This window comes from Oculina patagonica, chromosome 6, assembly GCF_052425735.1.
Source record: "Oculina patagonica isolate OP01 chromosome 6, crgOcupat, whole genome shotgun sequence".
Classification (NCBI taxonomy): Eukaryota; Metazoa; Cnidaria; class Anthozoa; order Scleractinia; family Oculinidae; genus Oculina; species Oculina patagonica.
The window spans coordinates 15,386,883-15,403,087 of record NC_135763.1 but is presented as its reverse complement, the minus strand read 5'-3'; the positions used below and the strand labels follow the sequence as shown (position 1 = coordinate 15,403,087).

The 16,205-nt window shown below is 36.5% G+C and overlaps 1 protein-coding gene across 1 annotated transcript; it reads right to left on the bottom strand.

The window, feature by feature from the left end:
- Positions 1-1,069: 1,069 nt before the first annotated feature.
- LOC144657894 (histamine H2 receptor-like) lies at positions 1,070-2,110 on the bottom strand. Its single transcript, XM_078518245.1, has one exon. It carries the CDS (start codon positions 2,108-2,110, stop codon positions 1,070-1,072), a length of 1,041 nt encoding a protein of 346 aa, XP_078374371.1.
- Between the last annotated feature and the right edge of the window lie 14,095 nt (positions 2,111-16,205).

The following is a 16,205-nucleotide window of genomic DNA, read 5'->3' as shown; positions in this document are numbered from 1 at the left end:
TGACTATTATTGTAATAACGAAGGCTGTTAGAGAGGAAAAATAGCGGGCATTGCTTTCTGTGGCCACTATGGCAATGTACAACATTTTCACATTTCCTGTTTATTTTAATTTCATTTGATTACTAGCTGGTGAAACAATTGCTATTGTAAAAGAGCACACTTGTAAAAAGAGTCATTGTGGACACTCTGGGCTGGAGCACATGGCGACAAACAAACATCAAAACTTCTCAATCTTCCATGAGTGACTCATTTTAATTAAAAGCTAAATGTTATAATATTGGCTATCATAAGGGCCTCTCTGTCCATCTCTGCATGAACTGGATTTTTTTTGGCTGCCACGAAAAGGCTCTATTACAAACCACCTTGTGACAATCCTTTGAACAAACATGATATTGCGCTTAAACGCGACATAGAGGAAAGCTAAATAATAACTAATTAAATACAGCAAATGGTAAATTAGATTAGAGCCCAAAGAAACAAGCAAACGTCAAAAAATCATTTTTTCCGTGCAGGAATGAGTCATAGTTTAATTAAAAGCTAAATAATTATTATTGTTACAGAAAAAGGAATTGTAGGGGTCTCTCTGCATGAACTGGTATGATCTTTGCCCATGAATAATATTCTTGCACTTTCGAGATTAATAATTTTTTTCAGCACATTTTGGCAAACATTTTAAGGCTTTCTTGAGAACGCTTTATTACAAACCATATTTATTTGGAATGAAGGTTAAAATACTGTTGAGTTAAGAACTCATTTTAAAGGAAAAATAAATAAAAACTAATTTAATCCAGCAAAAGGTGCTCTTTTATTACGGGTCAAGGGATCTTCTTCATATAACCAGATACAGTAGTATCCCGATTGCTCGAGCTTCCAGGGGAAACGACAATTGCTTCTCGTTATGGTAGCCTAAAACCCTGGCTTCCACTGATTACTTTGTGAAATTTCAATTAAGTATTTCTAAATGCAATTCCCATTTGTGTGTAGCTGCTTTATTCTCATGACTGCATGGATATTTTTAGAGGAAATTTGATGGTCATCATTCCTCAACCAAGAGAGTCTCTAACAACTGTTACAACATTAAAATCCTATTTATGATCCCTCCCTCCTCCCTCCTTTCTTTACAACACAAGCCCCTTATGATACTTCTTACACTGTCTCTAATTTCCTTTATCCTCCGATAATAAAGCAAGGGATTCACAATCGACGAAGAAAACGCAACGGCAGCGCAAGCATTGAAGGCCGCTGTCGATGACTTATTTCCGAATTCGTCCATTATGCTAACTACCAACAGGCAGCACACGAAGGGAACGTAACTCAGTAAAAATATTGCAAGAATATACAAAATTGTAATTACAGATTTTTTGAATTTTTCGATATCAATAGCGTTTTGATTTGTTTGCACTTGATTTTGATGTTCACGTATTATTTTGAAAACTTTGAAATAAGCGAAGAACGTGATAAAAAAACAAATTGCTGCCGCTATAATGAAAATGACAATAAATACGCTAAAGAATCTATTCGTATAATACCAGTTGTACATGTGACCAGCGAAAAACGCAATAAGCAAAACTATAAAAGTGATATAAATAATAACGACTCGACGCACTGTAAGAAGAGATCTCCGTCTCATGTGAAGCCATCTTTCTACAGCTATTAATGTCATGACGATGACAGTAAGTGAGGAGAGGTAGTATCCAACGCTTTGCGTGATAACACCAGCAATGCAGAAAATCTTTCCATTCCCAGCTAATTCCGCCAATAAGTACATAACGGAAAACGGCTGACTTATTAATCCAGTGCAAAAGTCTGTGAAGGCCAAACCAGCAAGTAGAACATAAGATGGAGTCCTGAGAGACGGGTTCTTCCAAATTGCCGCCATAACGAAGGCATTTGCTATTACTGCCATTGGTGCTAGAAGTGAGGTGAGAACACAGGCTGTAAGAGTTACCTGATAGTCAACTGAGTTGCTTTTACTGGCGTCTGAATCAAATAGATCAAATAGAAACAAACACCAGCTGTCCGATAAACGAGAAGAATGCAGGCCATTGCCTTTGAAACATCGAACAGCGTCACGGAGAGGACACGAGCAGTGAAATCGTGCTTTTTCCATCTTTTAATAGCACTTGCTTTTTGCTTTGTTCCTACTCGTCTCTGGGAATTCTGTGAACACTGTCTTGTAATGATTTTTTTCGTAAGTAACTTGTTTATGTCTTTTTAATTCATTGCGAATCGCTTTTTAGACCAGGCTGAACTGAAAAATCATATAAACATCATAAACAGCTCAAAGCAACTTGGGTTGGCTTTAAGTCGGAGGGTCGTTTAAATATTTCGCATTTGATTCTTTCTCTTATTGAAGGGGCTATCCCAGGAGGGGACATAGAAACTCTTTGTTTGTTTGTTGTTGTTTTTTTAATTTCTTTCGATGCAAATCAATAGCAAAGAAGATACAGCTGTCAGATTTTAAACATTAGAAGCTGTATGCTGTAAAAATACAGGTATTATAACAGTTTTTCTGCTTGAGCCTGTATAGCTATGAGCTTTGCTTACAAAATGTGTGAGGAAAATAAAGTTATGTTGTGTTATGTTTTGTTATGTTATTATGTTATGTTAGGATGTTATGTTATGTTTATGCAATAATAATAATAATAATAATAATAACAATAACAACTTTATTGACGTGTCAAATCTGTAGTAGCTGAGGGGAAAAGTCCCCTCTACTAATTGTAGACACCTAACCTGCCTAACTAAAAAAACGTAATTAATATATATAAAATAGAAAATATTTATATACATTTAAAAAAAACCTAAGTACAAATATATTAAAATTCTGTTTCTTTAACTATATTAAAATATAAAAAATTAAAATTATGTTAAAAGTAAAAATTATGTCATGTAATGTTGGCTGCCAGTCATTCTTGACATAGTTTGCATCCCCGACAGTCACTGATATTAGCAGCCATCGCAGTGAGGTCCCGACCACGTATAACACATTTGAATTGTTTTAAAGAGGGTAAATTTCTTAGTCTAGGTGTGAGAGCATTCCATAGTTTGGGCCCTAGGTATCGAAGAGAGTGTTTGCCAAATGTTACCGAAGAGAATGGGGGCTGAACAAATTCACGTTTTCTAAAATTATATAAGCCACTGTCTAATTGGAAAAGATTACTGAGTCTCGCGGTCAGCAATTTAATAGAGGACTTTTTTTCTGTGTTAAGATAGCCTCGTCTAAACACGAGGGGAGTTGGGAGAATTAGAAACAGTTGGGCAAACCCGAGACGCAGTCGAAGGTTTGCATAACTTTAGAGAATTCTTCCAACCACCCGAGTGTTTAGATGAGGCTATGTAAACACGGAAAAAAATTAAAGTCCTCTATTGCTTTTATAAAATATTTCTCAAAAATAATTCGACTAATGAAGAGGATTTGGTATATTAACTTCTTGATTAAAATAGATGTTCTCAAAACACGCATTTGACAACAAATGAACCAATCAAAATTTGTGTTATAAGAGTTCAAGTAAAATTTTGGCAAGTAGCGCCGTGTCGATGGAAGCGATTCCACGTAAATCCTGCAGGAAAAAACAGAAAGTTTGGCAAAAACTAAAAGAAATGCTAAAAAATACGGCTCCGTCAGGAAAGAACTTCAAGATGAGGAGTTTATTTAAGCTGGAAATAAATGTCACTGTGCTTGATCGCTCTTGAAAGTGAAGTAGGTAGGTAAGGTAAAGTCTGCTTCGAGCCTAGTGGCCCATACAGGCCGGAGCTTATCCCGGTTTCCGTAGCATTAAGCGACTAGGAGTATTGCTACTCCCCCCTGGATGGGATGCTACGTGTGCGTTTACGTATAATTTTTCCTTGGGAATTTCATTGTAGTACTGAAATGTACATGTGACACGTGAAAAACGCAATTAGTGTAACGTAATATAAATAATAACGACTCGACGCACTGTAAGAAGAGATCTTCGGCTCATATGCAGCCATCTTTCTACTGCTATTATTGTCATGACGATGACTGTTAGTGAGGACAAGTAGTGACCAACGCTTGTTGTGATAACACCAGCAATGCAGAACATCATTATGTTACCTTTAAAGTCAGCCAATCGGTACATAACATAAAATGGTTGTCATAGTAATCCAGTGCAAAAGTATGTCAAGGCCAAACCAGCAAGAAGAACATAAGATGGTGTCCTGAGAGACGGTGTCCTGAGGTACTTTTACTGTCGTTTGAGAAAAATAGAAACGACCACCAGCTGTCCAGTAAGTCCAGTAAACGAGAGGAATTAACGGCCATTACCGAGAGTTCCACTGAACAGCTCCACTGAAAAGGACGTGCATAGTGGATTTCGGCTTTTACAATTTTTTATGATCCTTGCTAATTCCCCTATAACTACTCTTTTCTGCCAATTCTTGGAACTCTATCTAATGATATTTAATTTCTAAAAAGTCTGTGTATTTTTAATTCGGTATAGGTCTGTATGCTATCTGAACTGTACAAAGAAACTTATACGCGTTTCTTCTTGTGTTGCTAAAAAATAATTAATTAACCTATTTTATTATCAGTTTTCGCCTTGAGGGTCCAGAATCTGGTCATTTGTTTTTTCAGCTGAGAGATTTTCTCATCAGAAATACACTACTGTTTGAGCGAAAGCAAAGGCATTCATAGCATGAAGGTTCGACATTCCTCCACAGCGGGTCTCTCGTAGCTCAGTTGGTTAGAGCGCCCAACCGGTATCTGGGAGGCCATGGGTTCGATTCCCGTCGGGGACTCAGAATTTTTCTTTGTCCCAAGCTCGTGTCATGTTGAACATCTCATCTTTATTATTGAAGTGTTATACAAGATAGTGCAATATCACCCTTAGTGGCCTTTTCTTCTTCCATGGCCGTTGTGTTGGTCTTTTTTTTCGGTTTATCTTCGTCGTTTTCAATTCCTCGCTTTACTGCTGAAAGTACCAAGTATCCTCGTGAAATATATACGTTATAAACAAACCGAGAAGGAATCGTAACAAATTTGAGAAGATTTGCTTATTTGGGGATATTTTCAATTTATAAAACATTTCCTCAACAACCACTGACTTTTAGCTGGCTTTGCAATAGCTACTGACCACACCGTATGTGTATTTTGTCTTGTGCTTATGCAAAATAAATTTAAATTTACTGAAGGTAATCAAAATCATTTTTTATGAAGATTTTGATGAACTTAAAACTTTATTAATTTAAAATTTAGAAGACGGACCTTGTTGGCTCTCGCCGTTGGAGATGTGAGCTTTCTTAATAACCAGCAATTTTAATTTCGTTTTGAATTGGATAAGCAAGTTTATTCACTGTAATAATTAGGATATCAGTTTAATGAAAATGGTTATCCCAAAGCAACGGAAGGTAACAAACTTATCTTACGAAAGCTATAAGCGATTGCATTTTAACTGGTTCTTCATGATACTTTCAATAATTTCAAATAATTGTACACCTAAACAGAATAATTTCAAATGTTTTTGTTTCTGTCAAACTTTATGAATTATTTTTATTCTGAAAATGTACTTAATACACTACAGTGTGTGGGGCAAAAAGATGACATCCAATTGATCGACTTTTAATTAAAAACACTTCAATAGAAGTATTCTAATAGCGGGAGGAGTTATTTATCATTGTTTATCTTTGGACCAGACAGCAGAAGCCCGTGATAAATTTTTACAATAGTCATCGAGAAGGTACTTGTCTTTTTACGAAAAAGTTCATTCCGAGAAACTAAGTTTAGTTTAACCTGTGTGAAGCTGTATAAAAACGCTTCACTGTGTTTAAGTGATGGCCTTCAATTCCACTCGTTTACCTGTCAGCTGGTGTTCGTTTCTATTTTTTCCAAACGCCAGTAGAAGCACCTCTGTTTACTATTCGGTAAGCTTTACAACCTGTCTTGTCACATCACTTCTAGCGCCGTTGGCAGTGGTGGGAAATACTTTGATTTTGTCGACAATTTGGAAGAATCCGTCTCTCAGGACTCCATCTTATGTTCTTCTTGCTGGTTTGGCCTTCACAGACTTTTGCACTGGGTTACTAACTCAACCATTTTTTGTTATTTCCCGAGTGGCAAGATTAGCTGGAAATAGAAAGATATTTTGCATTGCTGGTCTTATCACACAATACGTTGGATTCTACTTTTCCTCTCTAACAGTCATCGTCATGACAATGATAGCTGTGGAAAGATGGCTGCATATGAGCCGAAGATCTCTTCTTACAGTGCATCGAGTTGTTATTCTTTATATCACGTTTGCAATTTTCCTAGTTTTACTCTTCGGGATAGCTGCTCGCATGTATTGGGACGGAAGGAAAGAAAACTTAAGTGTATTGGTGTCTCTCTTCTTGTTCGGAGCAGCAGTATGTGTAGTTGTTACAGCTTTTTCTTATTATAAAGTTTTTCGAATCATACGTCACCATCAATGTCAAGTGCAAACAAATGAAAATGCTATTAACATGGAAAAGTACAAAAAGTCTTTCTTCACAATTCTGTATATTCTTACAGTTTTTGTATTGAGTTACATTCCGTTTTTGTTTTGCATGCTAGTCTTCCTTGTTTTACGAGATTACGGAAAATCGGTCAAGGCGGCCTTCAATGTTTGCACGGCCTTTGTGTATTCTTCGTCGTTTTTGAATCCCTTGCTTTACTATTGGAGGATAAAGGAAATTAGAGAGTAGTGTAAGAAGCATGGTAAGGAAGTTATTCTGTAACGAAAACGGAGGGGGATCGTAATAATCTTAACATCGTAAAAATACTAGTAAAATTAATAAAGAAAAAGCAGAGGAACTTATTTATCGACCCTAACCATCCCTTCACACGCTCTGTCTTCTCTAAGTAGACATAACCCAACCTTGGGATAGTTTCCATCCAGTTAACACAGAAAGACCAATCGCACGAACTGTTGTATCAAAAAGTTAACTTTTTGTGTAGTGTTCAAACGTTATACAAACTTATTATCATGACTTCTCTTCTTCCATGGCCGTGGTGTTTTTGTTTTCCGTTGACTGTTTTCTTTTCGTTGCTTCACTGCCAGGCCATGAAGAAAATGACATTGTAATATGTTTGAAGTAGCCTCGAGAAAGTATTGTTATAAACATAGAAAACAGGAAGGAATCGTAACAATTTCGAGAAGGTTTACTTCTTTTGGGGTATTTTCAATTTACATAACATTTTCCTCGATAACGGGACGCCTTTTCACTGGCTTTGCCATGCACCGTAGGTCCATCTTTCTCTTTGCTTTAATGAAGACAAAAAAATTTAAATTAACTTAGTATAATCATTATCATTTCCTTTCAAGATTTTGATGAACTTCGAACTTAATTATCTCAAAATTTAGAAGACGGACCTTGTTGGCTCTCGCCATTGGAGATGTGAACGTTTCAATAAATAGCAATTTTAATTTCGTTGTGAACTGGATAAACAAGGTTATTCACTGTAATAATTAAGATATCTGTTTAATGAAAACGATTGTCTCGGAGCAACGGTTGGAAGGCGACAGACTTATCTTTTACACAAGCTGCCAGTGATTGTATTTATTGGTTTTCCACCGGACACTTCATTCAATAATTTCAAACAAAAGTTTACACCCAAACAAAATTATTTCAAATGTTTTTGTTTCTGTCGAACTTAATAAATTATTTTGATTCTGTAAAATGTACTTACACTGCAGCATGTAGAATAAAGTTGGGGTCCAACTGACCGACTGTAAATTAAAAACACTTCAATAGAACTATTCTGACAGTGGGAGGAGTTCATTTTCTTTGTACCGGAGAGCAGATGTCCGCGGTATAAATTTTTTTTTGATAGTCTTCAAGAACGTCTTTCTCTTTTCTACGACAAAGTTTATTCCGAGGAACTGAGCCCAGTTTATCATATTTGAAGCTGGTTTAAAACGGTTCAATGTGTTAAAGCGATGTCCTTCAATTCCTCTCGTTTACCGCACGGCGGGTGTTTCTTTTTATTTTTCTCAAACGCCAGTAAAAGCACCTCAGTTTACTATCAGGTAAATCTTACAACCTGTGTTGTCACCTCACTTCTAGCACCGTTTACGGTAGCGGGAAACGCTTTGATTATGGCAGCAATTTGGAAGAACCCGTCTCTCAGGACTCCATCTTATATTCTTCTTGCTGGTTTGGCCTTTACAGACTTTTGCACTGGATTTCTAAGTCAGCCGTTTTTTGTTATGTACCGGTTTGCTGACTTAACAGGGAACTTCGAAATGTTCTGCATTACTGGAGTGGTCACTGAAAACGTCGCACTTTATTTTTCTTCCTTGACAGTCGTCCTGTTAACGATGGTAGCTGTAGAAAGATGGCTGCATATGAGCCGAAGAACTCTTCTTACAGTGCATCGAGTTGCTACCCTTTTTATAACGGTTGCAATTTTGCTAGTTTTCGGGATATCTGCTCGCATGTACTGGCACGAAAGACAGGAAATCTTAAATGCATTGATCACTCTCTTCTTGTTCGCAGCAGCAATATGTGTCGTTGTTATGGCTCTTTCTTATTTTAAAGTTTTTCGAATCGTGCATCACCATCAACGTCAAGTGCAAACAAATGAAAACTCTATTAACATGCAAAAATACAAAAAGTCTATCTTCACAATTTTGTATATTCTTGCAGTTTTTGTGTTGAGTTACCTTCCTTATTTGTGTTGCACACTCGTGTTCTTTGTTTTACAAGATTACGGAAAATCGTCCTCTACGGCCTTCAATGCTTGCGCTGCCGTTGTGTTTTCTTCGTCATTTGTAAATCCCTTGCTTTATTATTGGAGGATAAAGGAAATTAGAGATAGTGTAAGGCATATGGTAAGGAAGTTATTCTGTAACGAAAACGGAAAGGAATCGTAATAATTTTAATGTTGTAGGGCAGTTAAGATACTTAAAATATGCCGAAAAAAAACAATACAGAAAAAGTAATAAGATATCTTGTATCAGGAATTAGTCTGACTGTCATTAGCATTTGACAACTGATGTTAAGGGAAAAGTGCGTCTAATAAAAAGGATGTAATATTTACAGATCCGTGGAAACGAGGTATTTGGCTAGCGTTGAGATTTCGCTGTAAATTTCCTTCCTCGTTCCGGCTCATGCATAGATCTACGACCGTATATAAACACCTTTTAAGCTTTTAATAAAATTTGCGTTTGTCTTTTCATTAAACTTTTGATCTTTGTACCCAAAAGTACAAAGAATTTTATATGGGTATCCCATTTTGGTTGCTAAAAAAACAGTGAATTAGTGAGATTTCGCCTTGGGGTCCAGAATTGGGTCTTTCTTATTTCAGCTATATTATTGAGGTACATAATTCATTATGTTACCCAAATAATGGAATGTCTTGAGCAATAAATAAATACAAAATGTTCAATTCATTTGTATAATGGAGTATGCCTGATTGGCGAGGGCGTATATTAACGCCATCTGTCTGTCTTTTGGTCCTTCACGCAATTTTAAAGATTGAGCCGAAAGAAAATCTCCCGCTTCATTTCTCAAGTGTCCCCCTCCGTTTTTCCCCTCTTTCTCTCCCTCTTTCCAACTCCCCCTACCTCCCCTTTCAACGCCTGCTACGCCGGCTTCTTGCGTTGTTGAAGGCAGTGCATCGAAGTCCCACAAAATGTTATGATACCGACCAATATAGCCTGTCTAACAGCTAAACATTTCTTGGCTCCAAAATACAACAAAGCAGCTCTTAAGTGCCAAAATCCCATTTGCATCTTCATCCCTAGCCATTTTCCTTTATCGGGTTCTTTTCTATTGACAAAAACTTTCTTGGTTGCCATAATTACTTCGATGCAAATTGCTACATGGTTTTCCCACGCTGTGACACACTTCAATTAATGACGCTGCCTCAACTCGGGTAGAAGGGCTGTGAATTCTCCAGGCGGGCTATGTTTCACCCCTTCTAGTGAGCCGGGGCACCCTCCCTCCATGTAAACAGGCCCTAGGAGAGAATCCTTCCAAAAACCCAAGCCAATTCTCAGGTACGTTTATTATGAATATCTATATGCCTGTTTGAGTGAGAATTTAAAAAAATTGGAGTTATACCACATGCTAAATACTGCCATTGAAAATTTCTATTAAATTCAAATTTTTGTTATCGTGAAAAGTATTCCTCATCAGTTCAATTTTTTAGTTCAAAGATTGCTCTAAACCTATGAAATTACATTCTAGCAAAAGAAAAGGAGTTTTAATGTTGATACGAAGTGTCCAGTTTTCTCTGTGTGGTTTTGTAAGCGAACGCGAGAAGTGTTCATAATAGCTAATTTCGGGTTTGAAATTTGGGAAATTTGTGTTTTCGACCACCAAAAACGATTTTCTTTATTTCCTCGAAATTAAAAGACTTCTATGGGAAACAAACTATATTAAGTGACTGCTGAAGATCAATTGTCTCAGTCTCGGTTCAAGACCCCTTTTATAACAATATATAAATAATTGCCAAAATTTTAACGGTCATACTTTTGAAAATGTATGTAGCTTAGCATACGAAACGTCAAGTTTATAAAAATGCGATTTTTCATAATGTTTATCACCGCTGTTTGTGTTATATTTTTAATCAAGTTACGATGGCCTAAAACCAAGAGTCTATAAACTACCTTTTAATGAGCAAAAACTTCTGCCACAAAATCAAGATGCTGCTCGGTCGATCGTGAAAGTCGCTCTGAATTATCTTGCCAAAGAACAACGCAATAATTACCAAAATCATTTCAACAGTTATTTAGAGATGGCTAAAAATTATTTGAGTATTTTAAACGTGGTAGAATGATTCGTTTTTGCATGCGAGGTCCTCAACACTGTTTATGAGCCGAAGATCTCTTCTTACAGTGCGTCGGGTCGTTATTATTTAATTATATCACATTTGTACTTTTGCTTATTGCGTTTTTCGCTTGTCAGATATACAACTGGTATTACGAAAAGATTCTTTGGTGCATTTATTGTCATTTTAATGATAGGGGAAACACTTTGTATTTTCATCAGTTTCTTCGCTTATTTCAAAGTTTTTCAAATCATACGTGGACATCAAAGTCAAGTGCAAACAAATCAAAACGCCATTGATATCAAAAAGTACCAAAAATCTGTATTTACAATTCTGTATATTCTTGCAGTATTTTTACTGAGTTACGTTCCCTTTTGGTAGTAGGCAGTATGGACAAATTTAGAGATAAATCATCGTCAGCTGCCTTTAATGCTTGCGCGGCCGTTGTGTTTTCTTCGTCGTTTATGAATTCCTTGCTTTACTATCGAAGGATCAAGGAAATTAGAAATAGTGTAAGAAGTATCGCAAGGAATTTATGTTGTAAAGAAAAAGAAGGGGAATCTAAACGTTGCTACAAAATAGGGAAGGGATTTTACGTGTTAGAGTATAGAAAAGGGAAGAGAAAACTAGCTTTTAGTTTTTTTTAAAAGGACCAAATTATCTTGAACAGACCACCGAAGGGTTGGTTCGTGTAAGGGACCGCTCATTTGTTGTGGGGTGGGGAGGATTTGATAGATAGTCACTGTTTTATATAAGCCCACCCCCCTTTTCTTTGCAATTTTTTGCCCCCGCGCCCCTCACCTCATTCAAAATTATTAGCAAACTTGTAATTTTTATTAATTCTATTTAAGCCATCGCTTGGCAAGCCCAATGAGAAAAACAATATCCTTTTACGATTTCATTTGTAGATAAGTATAGTTTGATATAGTTTGATCTGTAATGAAACGTTTCCGCTAGATTAAATTAATCTGTTTTATTTAGTTTTCCTGTACAAATTGGTCTTTGTAAAAACGAATGTTTAAAGCCATTGCTGCAACATGATCGGGAATGATTCCTTTTAGTCGACAACCATCAGGAAAATGTCTAAAATAAAACCAATTTATTCATTAATTCTCCAAAATACTAGAATTTTCTTCATAAGCAAAGCTCTTAGCACTAGATCTTCAACTGAATCTTATTACGACTCGTGAAGAGAGACCCTTGTAACAAACCATCAGTTTTATAACATGTAGGTTTTAATAAAAAATACGAGTCATTCCTGGAGGATGGCTATAAAGTTGACGTTTGTTTGTCTTTACAGGACAACTCGGATTAATATTAATCGGATTAATATTAATCCTAATGATTATTATAATCTAGTAATAGATTATTATAATCCAGTAATAGATTATTATAATCCAGTAATAGATTAGACTATTACTGAGATTTGAGCCGTGCCTTAATCCATTAGGATTAATATTAATCTTATGTAAGATTAATATTAATCGGATTAATATTAAACTTAATAATAAATCTCAACAACTCATTTCTAGTCCAAAGCTTCCGAAGATTGACATTATTTAACTATCTAAGGCGGCCTTATCAGTCATCAGACTTCAGTCATATCTTTTGATTTGCTGTGATCCGAACATTCACGGAATTTTATCAGGATTATAATAGAGATTAATATTAATCCGGATTATAATGTAAATAATAATCCAATCCTTCCAATTTTTTGCCGTGCCTTAATCTATTACTGGATTATAATAATCTATTACTATAATAAGATTATTATAATCCGCGGATTAATATTAATCCGAGTTGTATGAGTAATTTTATTAATAGATCGAGCTCCTTTTCAGTAGCAATTTTCTCATGGGAAACAATTTCCGTAATTAAATAAGGAGACAAACCTTTGGCAAGTTTTCCTTGCTTTTCAGCCAGTTGCACCGAAAGAAGATCACAATTGTCAATTCATTCCAAAGTTGTAAAGAATATATTTTTCCAGTGCGTCTAGTTGTTACTTTATGCATTTTGTACACGCCCGTGCAGAGATGTCGTTAGAATCCTTGATTTTTTATAGCATAAAAACATGGAGTGATTCCTGAAGAGTCACAATGTTTCTTGATATTCGTGTTTCCCATGGGCTTCAAAAATCAATTTACCTGTTTAACCTGCAGTGTTCGAAATGAGTCATTTTCTTTTTGCCAGTGTGATCTTCTTCAATAGCAATTTTCTCAACAGAATCAATTTCTGTTTGTAATACAGCAAACGAATATTCAGCCTACATGTCGAAGCCTGAAAGCCTTATGTTTTTTGCCTAATGTCCGTAAAAAATATTGTCAATAGTTCTACTGGGAAATAACAAAAACTCACTCGACCCTCCTGGATTGAGGACCATTTCGTAAGAAAAAAAATAAGGAAAGATAAATAGTTAAAAAATTAATAAAACAATGTCACTGAAACAAAACAATGATATGAAGTCGATCTTATGATTAAAGCCGCTACCCTAAGCTGTTTCTAGCTATTTGTAATAGTTGTATGATTTTTTAAAAGTTTAGCTCATTGACCAGAAGATCCATTTTCAACACCACACAGTTCAGTTGCAAAACAGACCCACATCGAATAAATATACAAAATTTTAAAAATCAGGCACCATAAGATAGCGTTCTAAGAATTGCCTAGAAAGAATACTCATAGCCGTGGGAATTAGCATGGATCGACCATCAAAAAGTATAAAAGCCAAAATCCACTGTGTTACTACAAAGATCCCCCAAGTTGTTTTGTCCTATTTGTGATTTCTAGTTTAGCTTGGCTACCTTTTCAACGCCAAACAGTTCAATTAATTGGCATACTGATCTACAACCAATTCGATATGCAGAGACTTTTATAAATTCAGTAAATATCACACAATATTGTTCACGGAATTGCAGGCGTAAGGGAATTAGCAAGGACCATAGCAGTGGAAAAGCCACGATTTACTGTGCACGTCCTGTTCAGTGAAGCAGTTCGAGGTTTCAGAGTTACTCTAAACAATAATGGCCTTCAATTTCTCTCGTTTACAGGACAGCTGGTGTTCGTTTCTTTTTCTCTTAAACGACAGTAAAAGCAGCTCAGTTTACTATCAGGTAACTCTAACAACCTGTGTTTTCGCCTCACTTCTAGCACCGATGACAGTGGTGGGAAACACTTTGATCATGGCGGCAATTTGGAAGAACCCGTCTCTAAGGACTCCATCTTATATTCTTCTTGCTGGTTTGGCCTTTACAGACTTTTGCAGTGGATTGTTATGTCAACCATTTTTTGTTATATACCAGTTGACGAGATTAGCTGGAAACAGCAAGATGTTCTGCATTTCTGGTGCTATCACAGCAAGTGTTGCATACTACCTTTCCACACTAACAGGTTTGGTCATGACAATAATAGCTGTAGAAAGATGTCTGCATATGAGCCGAAGATCTCTTCTTACAGTGCGTCGACTCGTTATTATTTATATCGCGTCTATTATATTGTTGATTGCGTTCTTCGCTGGTCACATGTATAATTGGTATTTTACGAAGGATTTCTTCAGTGCATTTATTGTAACTCTAGTTTCTGGGGCAGCACTTTGTTTTGTTCTCACTGTCTTTGCTTATTTCAAAGTTTTTAAAATCATACGCGAACATCAAAGTCAAGTGCAAACTTATCAAAACGCCATTGACATCAACAAATACAGAAAATCTGTTTTCAGTCACTATTTTGTATATTGTTTTAGTATTTTTACTGTGTTACGTTCCATACGTGTGTTGCCTTTTGGTATTTAACACCCCTCTGTAACAGACCTGGTGACATCTGATTTTCCACCAGGTTTTTAACCAAAATCGACCAGGGAAGTCAAATATCCACCAGGTTGATTACTTTTTTTCACCAGGTAAGGGTGATGATAAAAGTCCTTTTAAGCATTCGCGTTATATGGCGAACGGGCCGTTTTGCGATCCCCGAGCGTTCTTCGTTCTATTACCACCACTAGATCCGCAATGTAATTGTCACAATGAGCCAATGAGTTATCATACTATTGACACTGTCAATACGCACTTGGACGTGAATCAGTCGCCGGGGTTGTATTCCTGAAATCTTCTGCAATTCTAGCACGTTGTTGTCGATCAGAGTATCATACACGGCACGCAATGCATGCAGAAGCGACCGTCTATTATATAAGGCGATGGACTGACGTTATCGCCTTAAAATGATTCCTCTAGATGCATGCTACTTTTCCAGTTCTTAGCAGGCCTATACGCATGATTTAAAACGACGGTTCTTCGGAGCGCCAAAGATCTGAAACGTGAACGCCGAAGATGTAACCTACTGGGGATCCAGGGGGCATGCCTCCCCTGGAAACTTTGAAAATTATACATGCAGAAATAACATTTCGTGAGTTTTGAAGGGAGTTTCATATGTAACTAGGCAGCTTAAAGTAAACTTAAAAAACACCATTATTTCTCGAACTTTTCAGTTAATACCAAGGCTCCGTATTTTTGTCCAGACAAAAACATATGCGAAAACTGAAACTGTGTATGCAATATTAATTCATAAACAACTATTTAAGAGTTCATATTTTTATACGGAAATTGTTAACAGAAACTTAAACCACTGTCCATCATCCATATTTGCAAAGAGTTTGAATTTACTGGTATTAAAAGGCTAAAAGCTGAGCGTGGTTCTATGCAGGTCGAAGAAAAACAGGCAAACCTGATGTTATGATCAAAAGCCATCTAGGGGGGTCAGGGGGTTTGCTCCCCCTGGGAAATTTTTATATTTGGGCCTTCTGAAATGGCTAGAAATTCATTTAAAAATGTTCATTTGGAGAAATTTATCAGTTTTATATACTGATAAATTTAAAGTTAGTTAATAAATAAGATGCCCCACCCCCTACGTGTAGTTCAAAATTACATAACCCACCCCTTTTCGAGGGCTCAAAAACTGTTGACCCACCCCCATCCCACCAGTCCCTAAATTTAAACGGTCCGTTTACCGTTAATGTTGCAAAATGTTCAAAATTCCGGCCCTTATTCGTTTTTCCATTTTCAGAAGGTCAAAGAATAAAGACGTCAAAATAGGAAAATCGTTTGCTTATATACTTTACAGGTCGAATAAATTGTCTCTTTTTCGGATTAAGCGAGCAAGGAAAAATACGTTATGATGACTGCAGTCCTCCAGCAAGGCATCAATAATTTCATGCAGGTGAAAGCTACGCAAAGTAATATTTAGACAGTACTTACAATTTGAGGCAGCTTAATTAAAATTTACCGTAATACGCCGCTTGAATGATCTTGTATGTACTTGAATCGAACTTGAATAACTTTCGTATTTTTTGCATAACATTCTGTCGGCGGGCTACAATGCTTTAAACACGACATTTTATGCATCAAACGCCTCCCAAACTGTAGCCTGCGTGGCCGGCGTTCAAAGGGGAAGGAGAAGGGGAGTTCGAGCG